The 16,714-nt window shown below is 44.9% G+C and overlaps 1 protein-coding gene across 2 annotated transcripts in view; it reads left to right on the forward strand.

Moving 5' to 3' along the window:
- Window positions 1-611: 611 nt before the first annotated feature.
- METAP1 (methionyl aminopeptidase 1) overlaps window positions 612-16,714 on the forward strand; it is a 43,849-nt gene continuing 27,746 nt past the window's right edge. Inside the window, exons 1-3 of one of the 2 annotated variants that reach the window (XM_040418184.1) lie at window positions 612-855; window positions 11,814-11,865; window positions 16,404-16,516. In XM_040418184.1, coding sequence (XP_040274118.1) covers window positions 742-855; window positions 11,814-11,865; window positions 16,404-16,516 — 279 coding nt within the window. In that variant the 5' untranslated portion in view covers window positions 612-741. The remainder of the gene's footprint in view (window positions 856-11,813; window positions 11,866-16,403; window positions 16,517-16,714) is intronic. The other variant, XM_040418185.1, reaches the window with a different exon arrangement.

Consider the following 16,714-nt stretch of genomic DNA (forward strand, 5'->3'; position numbering starts at 1 on the left):
GACTTCAGCAGGGGTTCCGGCTATCAGTGACTGCCGGACCCCTGCCGTGGATCGGGTGGGCGCAGCTCCTGCACCCGCCCGATCAGCGCGCTGTACATGTACATTGGTTGCTATGACGCCGTGCGCTTCCTGCTGCCGCCGCAGTACAGTAATACTCTGGTATAGATCATACCAGTGTACTATTGTACTGCGGCGGCAGCAGGAAGCGCACAGCGCCATAGCAACCAATGACGCCGTGCGCTCCTGCACTCAGAAGAAATACAGGCCGGTATCACACGGTCCGTGTTTCACGGACGTGTGCATGAGGCTTAACTCAGTGACTATAACACATTTTATGCACCTCTAGGTGCTGGTTTGAATACAGTAGAATATTATTTATGGGACAATCCCTTTAAAAAAAATAACCTCTAAATATTTCCCACCAATAACCCATCACTTATAAGCCACGCCCACGCCGCCCTAACCTTTCCAGTTGTACCACAGCAGCAGAAGGCCTGGGGGAAATGTCTGGCCTGTCAGCCACGCCCACCACGCAGCATGAGCCCGGCTACCTGCAGCCGCCCACGCAGCCCCGCCCCCTCGCGCTGCCGCCTATCGGAGGAGACCTGTGGGAGCTGTTCCCTTTCCTGTTGTCGCCGCGCGTCACTCCCTGCCTTTTCCCCAGACAGGCCGGTCACAGCGCCGCCACACGCCTAACTCTCGTCTCCTCCCCGCCGTCCTGTGGGTGCTGCCCGGTGAAGCATGGCGGCGGTGGAGAGAAGAGTGTGTGAGACGGAGCACTGCACCAGCGAGGCCAAGCTGCAATGCCCGACCTGCCTCAAGCTGGGCATCCACGGCTCGTACTTCTGCTCGCAGGTACCGCTCATTCACTGGGGCCTATGCCATCTTGTCCTGTGTGATGAATGGGTGAAGTGCCAGGCTCTCCTCCCATGTTCCCTGGTGTTGTGGGCAGAAGCACATGTCGGGTCTATAATGTATTACCGGGTAGTGGCCCAGTGTGAATGCGGTTCTGCATGATTCATATGTGGAGGATTTGGGTGTTTGGTGCAGAGGTCATCAGATCAGCTGTAAGCATCCAGTGTATGGTGGAAAGGGCTTATTGGACCTCATTCACATGTTTGAAATCGTCACATGTGACCCGTAGCACGGAGATCCAGCCAAACTGCTGAGAATCGGCCGGACACCCACCATCATGTGCCAGGGATCTGGCCGGATCCTTGCCGGACCCCCTTATAGCATTGGAGGATTCTGGCCGCTGCAGATGATGGATCTGCGACCCATCCAGAAATCTGACACGTGTGAACATGCCCTGTATATGTTGGGTGAGTGTAGAAATCAGTGCCCAACTCCCGAGAAAAATCCCTGGCACACAGTTCTTTTTCTAACAAGTCCCTTTGGCCTGTCAGCCTGTAAAATGTAGGCAGGATTGCCTGCAGCGGCCGGTGGAGTGTGCACTCCATTCATCACTGGGAGAGTTCTGGAGACAGATGAGTGCAGCAGCACATGGCATGGGATTCAGCCGCTTCTTCAGATCCGGTTGTTAAAATTAGGCTCCATTCACATGTCCGTGGTGTGTTGCGGACGTGTGAATGGAGACTTACCGTGTTACCGGCTGAATCCCGATCCGGTGCAGCGGGAGATGAGCGCTTGCATTGTGGAAGCGCTCATCTCCATACATTCTTCTGTATCACCGCTGGCACATAAGGGACACTGTGGGCATCTACTGGGGGCATTGCTGGTCCATGGGGGCATTTTGGCACATGGGGGACACTATGGGGGTTATCTTATACTGGCACATTATGGGGACACTATGGTGTTGGAGGTGGGGAAGAACACTATGGGGCATATTATACACTGATAGTTTAGCTCCTTAGGCTTTTTAAAAGTTTTGTGGTATGTAGAGCTGAAACGATTATTCAATTTAATTAATTTGACACAAAAAAATCGATGCAAAAGAGGATTCGTTTGTGTTATGTGACCACGGAGTGGGAGTGAAACGCTTGCTATTACATACCACTTTGTGGTCACCCACCGGCGCGCTGCACTTCCTGACACATCGTCAGGGCGTAGTGCATGTAAGCGCGCACTATGACCCGACACTGTGATGTCAGTGCAGCGCGCAGATAAGAAGATGGAGGAGCTGTGGAGCGGCGCCCCTACAGAAAAGGTAAGTACTGTCGCTGGGGAGATGGTGGCACTGGGGGCACGGAGCTGATGGCAATGGGGGATAGTGGAGCTGATGGCACGGGGCGGGGGGGAAACTGATGCACTTGGGCTGATCACACAGTGGGGAATGATGGCAGAGGGTCTGAAGAGTTTTTATAAAGGAAAACAGTCAATTAATTCATGTTTTCTTAGATTACTCGATTATTCATAAAAAATAATCGATAGAAGTATGTATGTGTGTGTGTGTAGTGTATACATGGTGTATCTATGTATGTGTACCATGTATTTGGTGTATTTTTGTGTGTTGCATATTTATGGTGTATGTAAACATGTTTTGTGACGCCGCGTATCTGCAGTTGAGTGGGGAACCTGTTAAAAATTTGAATCCCACCCCTGGGTACACCTGCCGCTCTGTTCATTTTGGGGGTCTCTGAGGAGTATGGGTTACCCGTTTTCAGGATTGGTGGGGTTCCCAGCAGTAGAACCACCACCGATATAATAGGGGAAAACTTGTAACAACTGGAATACCCCTTTAAGCCTTGCCTGCAGCAGGGCTTAAAGGGGTATTCCGATTATAAGAAGTTATCCCCTATCCAGAAGATAGGGATAACTATCTGATTGGTGGCAGTCCTACCGCTAGGACCCCCACCGATCACAAGAGCAGGGGCCCTGTACTCTGTGGAGCCCCCCTCCTGAAATGGACAGAGCGGCAGCCAGTCAAGATCCTCTGTACTGTAGTACTATACTATTGCAGTCTAAGATTGAATGATTGCAGGCTCAAAAATTCTTTAAGGGGAATAAAAAATAAATAAAATAACATTAAATTCAGATCACACCAATTTTATAGATAAAAATAAACATAATTGGAATCGACACGTCCAAAAATGTCACAACTATTAAAATAATAGTAAGGGAAAATAAATGCGATTTTTGAACAAAAAGTGATGTATAGCCTGCACACAAATCTATTAGACGGAAATATAAAAAGGTTATGGGTCAGCATATGGTGATGTAAAGAGAGAAAATTTTTTTTTTTTTTTTTTTTTTCTTTTTAAGCAGTAAAGGATAGTAAAATTATATAAATGCAGTATTGCTATAATTATAGGAGGCTGCGCAGTAATTTGGTCATATCATTTTTAGTGACCAGTGAGCCCTTTAAAAACCAAACCTGTCACACCCGCCACGCCCCCCCATTTTCAGGGCACATGACTGTATTTTGGGCGTGAGTCCGATCCGCATTTTTTTGCGTATCACACATGGACCCATTCATTTCTGATGGGCCACAAATAATGTGGACAGCACATGATGGTCTTCAGTGTGCTGTTCACATCCTTGTTGCTATTCTGTAAATTTTAGAACATGTCCTATTTTTGTCTGTTTTGCGGACAGGAATAGGCAGTTCTATTAGGTAAATGCGGCATGAATATGGTTGCAAAATAAACACCGTAGTGTGCATGAGGCCTTACCCAACAAGTTTCTTTCCTGTCTTTCCATACAAGATGAGGTAAATTTGGGCCATTAAACAGGTCCTCATCCGGCTATGTGAATGCAAGAAACGAAAATACAAAAAACTAAATTCGCTCGGTTCTTGAGGGGTTAAGGACCCGACAAATTTTGTCTTTTTGTTTTCTCTTTCCCACATTCCAAGAGCCATAATTTTTTTACTTTTCTGTTCACTTAGCCGGATGAAGGGCTGTTTTTGGCAGGACAAGTTTGTATTTGACACCATTTAATTTATGTATTGGAAAACGGCCCAAATTTTTTTTGTGGGATGAGAGAAAAAATACAGTTCCAATGTGTTTTTTTTTAATTGTGCGAAGTTGATTTGCATAAAACTTTGATAGAATACTGTATGGAGCGAGCTCCATGCAGTATTAGAATGTATTGGGTCAGATGAGCCGAAGTTATTACTTCACAAAGTCTCGTGAGACTTCGGGTAATAACTTCAAAAATGTATTTCTACTGTTAAAAAACTTCTCCCAAACTCTGGTTCGGTTCCAAGTGGTACCCTAAACGGCCATTAAAAACAGTCCCATTGATTTCAGTGGGGTCCATCTGGCCATGAAAACGGCCAAAAATACTGGACATGCCCTATTTGTTTTTATGGTGTGTACTGTGTTCTAAAATGACAAGTACTACTTTATTTGGTTTCACTACTTAAAAAAAAAAAAAAAATTAAACCTTTGAAAAACATGCATTGCCATATTCTGACACCTATAACTTATTTTTGTTAACGTCTACAGAGCCATATGGGGGCTTGTTTTCTACGAAGAAAGCTGTATATTTTTTTTTATTTTTTCCTTCTTTCCCCGTTAGTGTTCACTGTGAACCAAAGCTGGATGTCTGTGTAATGTCACCGATCCGATATTAATGACCCATCTTGAGAGTGGATCATTATCAGGAGCCCGGAAAACCCCTTTAAGCCTTGCTACAGGCAGGGCTTAATAGACAGTGTGCTATAGCAAGTATGGGAGCCAAGACCTCAGGCTCTGACTGGACTGCGGCATCTGAGGGTCTAGATGACTGGGATCAGAGTTCTCAGATCCCGGTCATTGTGACAAGGTGTCAGCTGTATTACACTGCCGGCACCCGATGCATATTCAGCAGGTCAGCTTGTGAGCTGGTTCCATACGCTGTTCACACATCTCATACATACACAACTAACTTCTTCTCGGACAATGATGGTCTGCTCTCGGTCAATTTCGCCAGATGAATGATCGTTTTGGTTGAAATCGTCCATTCTGATCAACTTTAGACTAATGCATTGCTCACCAAGCACAGTGTTGTACATTGTATATCAGCTGTGCTTGGTATTGCAGCTCAGCCCCATTGACAAGGGATGAGTGAATCGACTTCAGATGAAACATCCGAAGTCGATTCACATAAAACTGTTAGAATACTGTACGGAGTGAGCTCCATACAGTATTAGAATGTATTGGCTCAGATGAGCCGAAGTTATTACTTCAAAAATTTGGGTAATAACCTCAAAAATGTATTTCTACTGTTAAAAAACCTTTTCCCAAAATTGTGTTCGGTTCCAAGTAGTACTTAAATTGGCCATTAAATACAGTCCCTTTTGGTTTCAATGGGTTCCATCTGGCCATGAAAACAGCCAAAAATAGGAAATGTCCTCTTTTCCGACAGCTGCTATTCACTGGCCATAAAAAAAGAAAAAGCCATGTGAATAGCCCCATAGACTTTAATTGGTGCTAAAAATGGCTTACACGTCCGTGTGCATGTAGCCTTAGACCTTTATTGCAGACTGCTGGCAATTCATAACTTCTGGTATTTTCATTTCTGCTGCAGCTCTCTCCCTGTAATTGTCACAGCTTCTAACAGTAGATATGCCTGGTGGCATTTGGAGGATGGAACTGAGCATGTGCGACCACCTCAGCGATAGTACTGAGGTGGACTGAGAAAAGGGGAAAAGTGTGAACCGTGGATGCTGCTATGCAAGTATATTTGATTGAATAACTCAAAATTCTAAAGAGGTTGTCAGAGGAATTTTTGATATTTATAGCCTATTCTCAGTAGTATAGGTCATTAATATAACATCGACCTCCTCACAGCTTACCAAGCATAGCGCTGTCTATTGGGTAGTGGCTGTGCTTGGCATTGCTGCTTAGCCCTATTCACTTAAAGGGAACCTGTCACCGGGATTTGGGGTATCGAGCTGAGGACATAGGTTGCTAGAAGGCCGCTAGTACATCCGCAATACCCAGTCCCCATAGCTCTGTGTGCTTTTATTGTGTATAAAAACCGATTTGATACATATGCAAATTAACCTGAGATGAGTCAGAGCTTGAATATATCATTCTTCTCTGTTCACACAAGCAAGATATGACTCTTTTATGTTAATTTGCATATGTATCAAATCTTTTTTTTTTTTACACAATAAAAGCACAGAGAGCTATGGGGATTGGATATTACGAGTGTGCTAGCGGCGATCTAGCAACCCATGTCCTCAGCTCTATACCCAAAATCCCGGTGACAGGTTCCCTTTAAAGAGCCTTAGTCAGCATTATCAACCCTATTAAAGCAGGCATACTGCCCGGCAGAGTTGATCATGCCAATTAAAACAATACCTATTGTTTGTATGTTAAACAGCTGTAGAAATATCTACATTTGTATTCATATGCAGATGAGCACGTTGGAACACCAGGAGTCGGGCTGAATCGTTGGAGCACTGGTTTTGTAACACCCCTGTGTACAAACCCATAATGAAAGGCTGTAGCCTTACTATATTCAGAATATAGGCTTTCTATGCTTAGAAAGCTAATACATTATTTAGAGGTACAGTATGGCACCAGTAATATGTATTAGCTTTCTAAGCATAGAAAACCTCTATTCTCAACATGGTAAGACTAGATCTGATAATGATGACCTATCCTGAGGCTGGGTCATCAATATGAAAATCCCAGAAAACCCCTTTAACCCTTTTTCATATGAATTAATGGCACTTTAACATTAATAATGAGAAATGTACTGATCTGTAAGAAGTGAAGGGATCTCTTAAAGTAGCGCTCTCAGAATACCAATTATTGGACCTCCACAAACCATAAAGTGATAGCCTGTCCTTTTCATATGCCGTCACTTTCAAATGGGAATACCCCTTTAAAGTATTGGTTTACTAAAGCATGCTGTATCGCTGTAATTCAGGGGGCTGCACGGTCGGTGTTATAGAGTTATTCACCATGCTATACAATGTTGTCATAGACATTTCAAATTCCCCTGTACATCATGAAACCCCTTTGGCATGTGCTTGCAGCCTTAGATTTTCCAGCTTTCCATCATAGAGGTGATTCCTTGCAGAAGTCCAACGTTCACTGCTTCTCGAAGACACCGATTACATCCAAGACGAGCACATTAAATATCATGGGACCAGAGTTCAGACACAGATAAAAATAGCTTACAGCATATTAAATATAAAAAATAAAAACAGCCCAAGTGCTAAACGTCATTCATCTTTTTGTGTGTTCTCACGTCTTCCCTGTGTGCTCTTAGCTAATATCACCTCCCTAGGCAAAAATCTGAAGTTTCACACAGATATTCAGTTACATTTCCCATCCCCAGTTGTTTCTGGTCCCCACAGGACAAGAAAGTAGCTTGGTCCCATGACCTCTATGGCCAATCACAAGCCCCACATCTGATCTGATGTTCCTTTCAAGCAGGTGTGACCACAGCAGTCATAGGACCAAGCCATTTCTTTATCCAGCAGGGACTGGAAGCAACCAGGGCGGTGGTGTGGGCACACAGCTTGACCATTTTTTTTTTTTAACAAGTTAGGACCATTAGGGGTTGTTGGATTATAGTCTGGGAAATCCTTTAAAGGGGTTATCTGGGAAATGGTAATGATGACCTATCCTTGGGATAGGTCATCATTATCACATAGGCGGGGGTTCGAGTCCTGGCATCTCCACCAATCAGCTGCTCCAGTGAGCGATGCAGGCTCCCAGCAGCTTTGAGTACAGTGCCGTACATCGTATAGTGGCAGTTCTTGGTATTTCAGCTCAGCCCCATTGACTTGAATAGGGCTGAGCTGCAACTAGGCCATGTGACCGTTGTACAGTGATGTCACTGGCCTAGGAATAAACTGCAGCACTCAAAGCCTAACAGCTGATCGGCTGGGGTCCCGGGTGTCGTACCCCCACAGATCTGACACTTATGACTAGGGATGAGCGAATCGACTTCGGATGAAACATCCAAAGTCGATTCGCATAAAATTTCGTTCTAATACTGTATGGAGCAGGAGCTCTGTACAGTATTAGAATGTATTGGCTCTGATGAGCCAAAGTTTTTGCTTCGCGAAGTTTCGTGAGACTTGGCGCAATAACTTCATAAATTGATTTGTACTGTAAAAAACAATTTCCCGAACTTTGGTTTGGTTCCAAGGTACCACAAAGTTTTATTCTGTTAAGGCATTCACCGCATAGGAGATATTTTTTTATATTTTAATAGTTTGGACTTTTCGGACGTGGCCATATTTATTTATTGTTTATATATTTTATATGTAAAATTGGGAAAGGGGGTGATTTATACTTAATATTTTGGTGTGTTTTGTAGGGATCGACCGATATTGATTTTTTAGGGCCGACACCGATAATTTGTGAACTTTCAGGCCGATAGCCGATAATTTATACCGATATTCTGGGAATTTTCATTTTTGAGAAAAAAAAAAATTCCTACACAAATCTGCTGAAAATTAATATGTTTATTGTTAATGTGTATTTTTTTGTTTGTTAATGTGTATTTTTTTTTTTATAAATCTTTTTCATTTATACTTAATATTTTTTATTTATTTTTTTTACTAACTTTTAGCCCCCTTAGGGACTAGAACCATTGTCCTATTCCCCCTGATAGATCTCTATCAGGGTGAATAGGAGCTCACACTGTCCCTGCTGCTCTGTGCATAGTGCACACAGCAGCATGGAGATTACCATGGCAGCCAGGGCTTCAATAGCGCCCTGGCTGCCATGGCAACCGATCGGAGCCCCAGGCTTACACAGCTGGGGCTCCGATCGGAGGAGCAGGGGAGAGGGGATCCTGTGGCCACTGCCACCAATGAGTAATACTGGGTGGGGGGGGGGGCGCACTGCGCCACCAATGTTTTTACTATTGGCCGGGATTGGGGTGGGGGGCGCACTGCGCCACCAATGTTTTTACTATTGGCCGGGATTGGGGTGGGGGGCGCACTGCGCCACCAATGAAGATAAGTCTCTCAATCATTCATATACAGGAGGCGGGAGCTGGCTGCAGAATCACATAGCCGGCTCCCGACCTCTATGAACGGAGCTGCGATCCGCGGCACCTGAGGAGTTAACTACCGCGGATCGCAGCTGCCGCTGATAGAGGTCGGGAGCCGGCTATGTGATTCTGCAGCCAGCTCCCGCCTCCTGTATATGAATTAATGAAAGACTCATCTTCATTGGTGGCGCAGCGGCCACAGCCCCTCCCCTCCTCTTGTCTTCCGTCCTGTCATTGGCGGCAGCAGCAGCACAGGGGGAGGAGACACTGCTTCCTTCTCCCCTGTGCTGTGGAGGGAACACAGAAAGCGCTGAGAGCAGCGCGTTCTGTGTTCCCAATATGTTATCGGTATATCGGCAAAATAGATGCCGATACCGATAACGTTCAAAATCCTCAATATCGGCCGATAATATCGGCCAAACCGATAATCGGTCGATCCCTAGTGTTTTGTGTTTTTTCACTCATTATTTCATAACTATTTCCCCCCTTAGGGGCTAGAACCTTGGATCTTTTAATCCCTTGTCCTGTTCACCCTGATAGAGCTCTATTAGGGTGAATAGGACTTCACACTCTCCCTGCTGCCCTGTGCATTGTGCACACAGCATCAGGGATGTTACCATGGCAAAATAACTGAAATAAAGTGGCCTGAAATGCTCAAAAACCCCAAACACTGTGGCGTGTTTATAACCGGGGGAGCAATTCCTCCACATGTGATCCGTTGCTAGCGGCAATCCCCAGCAAAAATGCATACAATGGAGGATGTTGGCAGCGGACCACATGCACCACAATGGCATCCTTCACAAGATGGGATAATGTGTGGAAATATAAAAATACAGAAATCATTGCGAAAGATGCACCACAATGATATGTCACGTGGCCTGTTATAGGTGGGGCTTACAGCCTTCTCTCTCCCACTGCCTGAGTGATCTCACTATGGAGCTTGGCTGTAAGTTGTATCTTAGCACCTCTCAGACAGTGTTCACACACCGTAGGTAGTCTAGTGGTAGGAACCCATGCCACGCTGAGATACCTTGACGGTGGTGCAAAAGGGCTCCGATGTGTTCCTGACAGGAATACATTGGCTAAAGTCTCACCTCTTAACATCAGCTTGAGGGATTAGCCAGTGTTGTCAGTTGCATATCATTGTGCTGCACCTTTCGCAGTGATTTATAGATTACCATGGCAGCGAGGGCTTAATACTGGTGCTGTTAAGGGGGCTGCACTGTCACACCAATGTTTTTAAACTATTATTACTAATACAGGAGGCAGGTGCCGCCGGCAGAAACACATAGCCGGCACCCGACCTCTGTGACAGGGAGCTGCGATCGGTGGCAGTTAACCCCCTCAGGTGCGGCATCTGAGGAGTTTATTGCAGTGAGCTGCAATCAGCGGCAGTTGAGGTCGGGTGCCGGCTATGTGTTTCTGCAGCCGACACCCGCCGCCTGTATTTGTATTAATGAGTTACTTATATTCATTGGTGGCGCAGTGACCACAGCCCCTCCCCCGCCCCTCCTCCTCGGCGGCACAGTGGGGAGGGAGAGAGTGACTCCTTCTCTCCTGTGCTGCTGTGGTAACATGGAGCACGCTGAGAGCAGCGTGCTCCATGTTCTCTGATACTAGGCTGCGCAGTAGCGCAGCCTAGTATCGGTAAATGGCAAATCCTAGTTTCGAATCGATACCGGTACAAAAGTATCGATTGGGTATCGATAATTCGATACTCGGTGAAACCCTACTGTGATAAGGATATGACTTGTAAACGTGATCTAGACAAAATAGGAAGTGTCAGCCTGCCATGAGGTTTAGTGATCAGTGAAAAGTGCTTAATGTTAGGATTTTTATGTAGATAATGACATGATAAATCACCAGAAAGGTTTAAGAAATATATTTAACACAAAAACTTAATTTGAAAATGGGTCATTTTGTGATGCAAATTCCCTTTACTGCGCCAACACTTGTTAATTTTCTACTGAGTGCAAAATGTGATCATTCCCCCCATAGTGGCTTCCTGCTAATTACATTTCCATTATTTACTTACCATTCTATATGCTACCACAGTGGCTGCTCACTAGTTATTTTTGGCAGGCTACTATCCTAATTTGGACCCATCTCAAATAACAAATGCAGTAAGGTCCCATTTACCATCCCACGTCGTATCTGAATGAGATTGGCAAACCCCTGCCCGATAAGTGCCGTGTCGCATTTTTCAGAGGGAATTGATGAGGATTAGCCCCATTCAATGACAATGGGGCTTATCCTCATCAGGATTTGCTGCACGCTCATGGCAAATGCTGTGGATGACTTCTGAGGTTACAGCTGCTCACCAGCCATGGTTTATGAAGGCTAGGTTCACATCTGTGGCAGGGGTTTAGCCGGGGCCTCTGTGGCAGATTCCAGTAAAAAAAAAGCCGAATACCGCTGCATGTACCTGTAGTTTGCCTTGATGAAGATGACTGGTACTTCTGTAAATAAAGGTCTCTTGTCTCACAGAAGCAACGTTTTAGTATACAATCTCAGAAACCTGATGGGCCACCATTATATTTATTATGGCCCACCAGGCACAGTTCATGTCCGTCATCACTTCCATTTTTTATTTTTTTTTGGTTTCTGTACCGGAACAGGAAAACTAAAGCATAACCCTAGAAGTAAGCCTAGCCCTATTTATTCTCCTTGGCCACAGGGTTTCGTCCACAGTATAGTCCCTACATGTGGCTAGTCCCTACATATTTGTGTTGTCTATGGAAGTTGTAGTGTCTGGCTGGGAAACACTATTGGTGGATGATGGCAAACATCCTTTATACCCCTTCCCGCGTGTACAGAAGGTAATTCCTGCACTTTGAGCTCAATGTCCTACCGTCAGGGTGGCTGTGCCTCATTCACATGTCTTGTACTGTGCTTTCTCTTAGGAATGTTTCAGGGGAAGCTGGGCATCGCACAAGATGCTGCACAAGAAAGCAAGTAAGCAATTGTTCTTCTTCATCTGGAGCTGCTGTCTAATGTTTATTTTAGACTATATAGTAGATCTGAGCTTTCAAAGTCCAGTGTGAAATTTTGCTTTAGGAGCAAGGGTCTGTCAGCTGAAATGAGATTATATAGTTTTGGCCAGTGCAGCAGATAATACAGAGAGTGACCACTGTTATGTGCAGCACTAAGGACTTTTGTCACAGTTAAAAATATTTAACAAGCAGTCCGAGCTTTTGAGTCTTCCATTGGTGGTATAGGTGACGTGTACCTCTAAAAGCCTCCAGTTGGCATACGTTGCCTATAGCCTCCCATGTTAAAAGCGTATACGGTGCAGTTTTCTTTGTTGCTAGTTGCCTCCCCATGCAGTTTAAAAAACCAGCATGTGCAGCATATTTACGATTTTAGAGCTATTGGTGGGTAGTTACAGTAGAAACTAGTTAATGCAGTTAAATGTTTAACCACTTCAGCCCCCCTACCTTAAAGAGGACCTTTCATCAGAATCAAGTATGTAAACTGAATATACATACATGGAGAGCGGCGCCCAGGGACCCCCCTGCACTTACTATTATCCCCGGGCGCCGCTCCGTTCTCTGGTGATAGCCTCCGGTAAAGTCATAGTTAGGCTCCACCCATTTGAGCCTGCCGGAGTCTTTCTCCTATGCTGTAGCGCTGGCCAATCGCAGCGCTCAGCTCTTAGCAATTCTATGAGCTGAGCGCTGCGATTGGCCAGCGCTACAGCATAGGAGAAGGAGACGCCGGCAGGCTCAAATGGGTGGAGCCTAACTATGACTTTACCGGAGGCTATCACCGGAGAACGGAGCGGCGCCCGGGGATAATAGTAAGTGCAGGGGGGTCCCTGGGCGCCGCTCTCTATGTATGTATATTCAGTTTACATACTTGATTCTGATGAAAGGTCCTCTTTAAACACCCTTAATGACCAGGCCACTTTTTACACTTCTGCACTTCACTACTTTCACCGTTTATTGCTCGGTCATGCAACTTACCACCCAAATGAATTTTACCGCCTTTTCTTCTCACTAATAGAGCTTTCATTTGGTGGTATTTCATTGCTGCTGACATTTTTACTTTTTTTGTTATTAATCGCAATTTAACGATTTTTTTTGCAAAAAAATGTCATTTTTCACTTTCAGTTGTAAAATTTTGCAAAAAAACGACATCCATATATAAATTTTTCTCTAAATCTATTGTTCTACATGTCTTTGATAAAAAAAAAAGTTTGGGTAAAAAAAAAAAATGGTTTGGGTAAAAGTTATAGCGTTTACAAACTATGGTACAAAAATGTGAATTTCCGCTTTTTGAAGCAGCTCTGACTTTCTGAGCACCTGTCATGTTTCCTGAGGTTCTACAATGCCCAGACAGTACAAACACCCCACAAATGACCCAATTTTGCAAAGTAGACACCCTAAGGTATTCGCTGATGGGCATAGTGAGTTCATAGAACTTTTTATTTTTTGTCACAAGTTAGCGGAAAATGATTTTTTTTTTATTTTTTTTTTCTTACAAAGTCTCATATTCCACTAACTTGTGACAAAAAATAAAAACTTCCATGAACTCACTAAGCCCATCACGAAATACCTTGGGGTGTCTTCTTTCCAAAATGGGGTCACTTGTGGGGTAGTTATACTGCCCTGGCATTTTAGGGGCCCGAATGCGTGACAAGTAGTTTGAAATCAAAATCTGTAAAAAATGGCCGGTGAAATCCGAAAGGTGCTCTTTGGAATGTGGGCCCCTTTGCCCACCTAGGCTGCAAAAAAGTGTCACACATCTGGTATCCCCGTACTCAGGAGAAGTTGGGCAATGTGTTTTGGGGTGTCATTTTACATATACCCATGCTGGGTGAGATAAATATCTCGGTCAAATGCCAACTTTGTATAAAAAAATGGGAAAAGTTGTCTTTTGCCAAGATATTTCTCTCACCCAGCATGGGTATATGTAAAAAGACACCCCAAAACACATTGCCCAACTTCTCCTGAGTACGGGGATACCAGATGTGTGACACTTTTTTGCAGCCTAGGTGGGCAAAGGGGCCCACATTCTCAAAGAGCACCTTTCGGATTTCACCGGCCATTTTTTTTTACAGATTTTGATTTCAAACCACTTCTCACGCATTCGGCCCCTAAAATGCCAGGGCAGTATAACTACCCCACAAGTGACCCCATTTTAGAAAGAAGACACCCCAAGGTATTTCGTTATGGGCATAGTGAGTTCATGGAAGTTTTTATTTTTTGTCACAAGTTAGTGGAATATGAGACTTTGTAAGAAAAAATAAATAAATCAAAATCATCATTTTCCGCTAACTTGTAACAAAAAATAAAAAATTCGAGGAACTCGCCATGCCCCTCACGGAATACCTTGGGGTGTCTTCTTTCCAAAATGGGGTCACTTGTGGGGTAGTTATACTGCCCTGGCATTCTAGGGGCCCTAATGTGTGGTAAGTAGGTAAATGACCTGTGAAATCCGAAAGGTGCTCTTTGGAATGTGGGCCCCTTTGCCCACCTAGGCTGCAAAAAAGTGTCACACATGTGGTATCGCCGTATTCAGGAGAAGTTGTGGAATGTGTTTTGGGGTGTCATTTTACATATACCCATGCTGGGTGAGAGAAATATCTTGTTGGCATTTGACCAAGATATTTATCTCACCCAGCATGGGTATATGTAAAATGACACCCGAAAACACATTGCCCAACTTCTCCTGAGTACGGCGATACCAGATGTGTGACACTTTTTTGCAGCCTAGATGCGCATTTGGATCCCAGACTTCTTCTCACGCTTTAGGGCCCCTAAAATGCCAGGGCAGTATAAATACCCCACATGTGACCCCATTTTGGAAAGAAGACACCCCAAGGTATTCAATGAGGGGCATGGCGAGTTCATAGAATTTTTTTTTTTTTGGGCACAAGTTAGCGGAAATTTATATATATTTTTTTTCTCACAAAGTCTCCCTTTCCGCTAACTTGGGACAAAAATTTCAATCTTTCATGGACTCAATTTGCCCCTCAGCGAATACCTTGGGGTGTCTACCTTCCGAAATGGGGTCACATGTGGGGTATTTATACTGCCCTGGCATGCTAGGGGCCCTAAAGTGTGAGAAGAAGTCTGGAATATAAATGTCTAAAAAAATTTACGCATTTGGATTCCGTGAGGGGTATGGGGAGTTCATGTGAGATTTTATTTTTTGACACAAGTTAGTGGAATATGAGACTTTGTAAGAAAAAAAAAAAAAATTCTGCTAACTTGGGCCAAAAAAATGTCTGAATGGAGCCTTACAGGGGGGTGATCAATGACAGGGGGGTGATCAGGGAGTCTATATGGGGTGATCACCCTCCTGTCATTGATCACCCCCCTATAAGGCTCCATTCAGATGTCCGTATGTGTTTTGCGGATCCGATCCATGTATCAGTGGATCCGTAAAAATCATACGGACGTCTGAATGAAGCCTTACAAGGGGGTGATCAGGGAGTCTATATGGGGTGATCACCCCCCTGTAAGGCTCCATTCAGACGTCTGTATGTGTTTTGCGGATCCGATCCATGTATCCGTAAAAAACATACGGACATCTGAATGCAGCCTTACAGGGGGGTGATCAGGGAGTCTATATGGGGTGATCAGGGGTTAATAAGTGACGGGGGGGGGGGGGGTGTAGTGTGGTGATTGGTGCTACTTATTACTGAGCTACCTGTGTCCTCTGGTCGATCCAAACAAAAGGGACCACCAGAGGACCAGGTAGCAGGTATATTAGACGCTGTTATCAAAACAGCGTCTAATATACCTGTTAGGGGTTAAAAAAATCGCATCTCCAGCCTGCCAGCGAACGATCGCCACTGGCAGGTTTGAGATTCACTCGCTTACCTTCCGATCCTGTGTGCGCGTGTTCACAGGAAATCTCGCGTCTCGCGAGATGACGCATATATATGCGTGACTCTGCGCAGGGCTGCTGCCTCGAACGCGATCCTGCGTTAGGCGGTCCGGAGGCGGTTAAAGAGGTCCTTTCATCTGGAAAAACATTGTGAACGAAGTATCATGATCTGTAGAGCGGCGCCCAGGGATCTCACTGCACTTACTATTATCCCTGGGCGCCGCTCCGTTTTCCTACTATGCCCTCCGGTATGTTCGGTTACTGGGTTATAGTAGGCAGAGACTTAGGGGACTTGGTTATAGTAGGAGGAGTCTGCCCTTGTTCTCCTGGGTGTCTTCTTCTCCCAGGCTGTAGCGCTGGCCAATCGCAGCGCTCACAGCCTGGGAGTTTTTTTTTTCTCCCAGGCTGTGAGCTCTGCGCTGCGATTGGCCAGCGCTACAGCCTGGGAGAAGGAGATGCCCAGGAGAACAAGGGCATAGCAGAAGAACAGAGCGGCGCCCAGGGATAATAGTAAGTGCAGTGAGATCCCTGGGCGCCGCTGTACAGATCATGACACTTAGTTCACAATGTTTTGCCAGATGAAAGGTCCTCTTTAAGATCATATTTTAACATTTTTGGCAATGCATACTTTAATTGAAGACTCCAATTTCTCCTAGAAGATGAGAGAGTCAAAACTCAAGATTCACCATGGACAATGGAAGGAGAAATCAATACCGATCCTTGGCTAGGCTATCGGTATACTGGAAAACTCAGGCCACACTATCCATTGGTACGTATGAAGTCTCTGCAGAAGAAATGTGCTGTTAGAGTTGTGCTGACAGGACTACTGCTTTCATCTTGTCTCATCAGTCATTAATTTGTTGACCTGCTGTTTTGTGGATCATTCTTGCTGTATTTGTCTATTGTGCTGTTGACTGCGGACGTTCCACTGAGATTTCAGTTTGGTCGATTCTCCTTGTCGGCATTG

Source organism: Bufo bufo, chromosome 2, assembly GCF_905171765.1.
Source record: "Bufo bufo chromosome 2, aBufBuf1.1, whole genome shotgun sequence".
Taxonomy (NCBI): domain Eukaryota; kingdom Metazoa; phylum Chordata; class Amphibia; order Anura; family Bufonidae; genus Bufo; species Bufo bufo.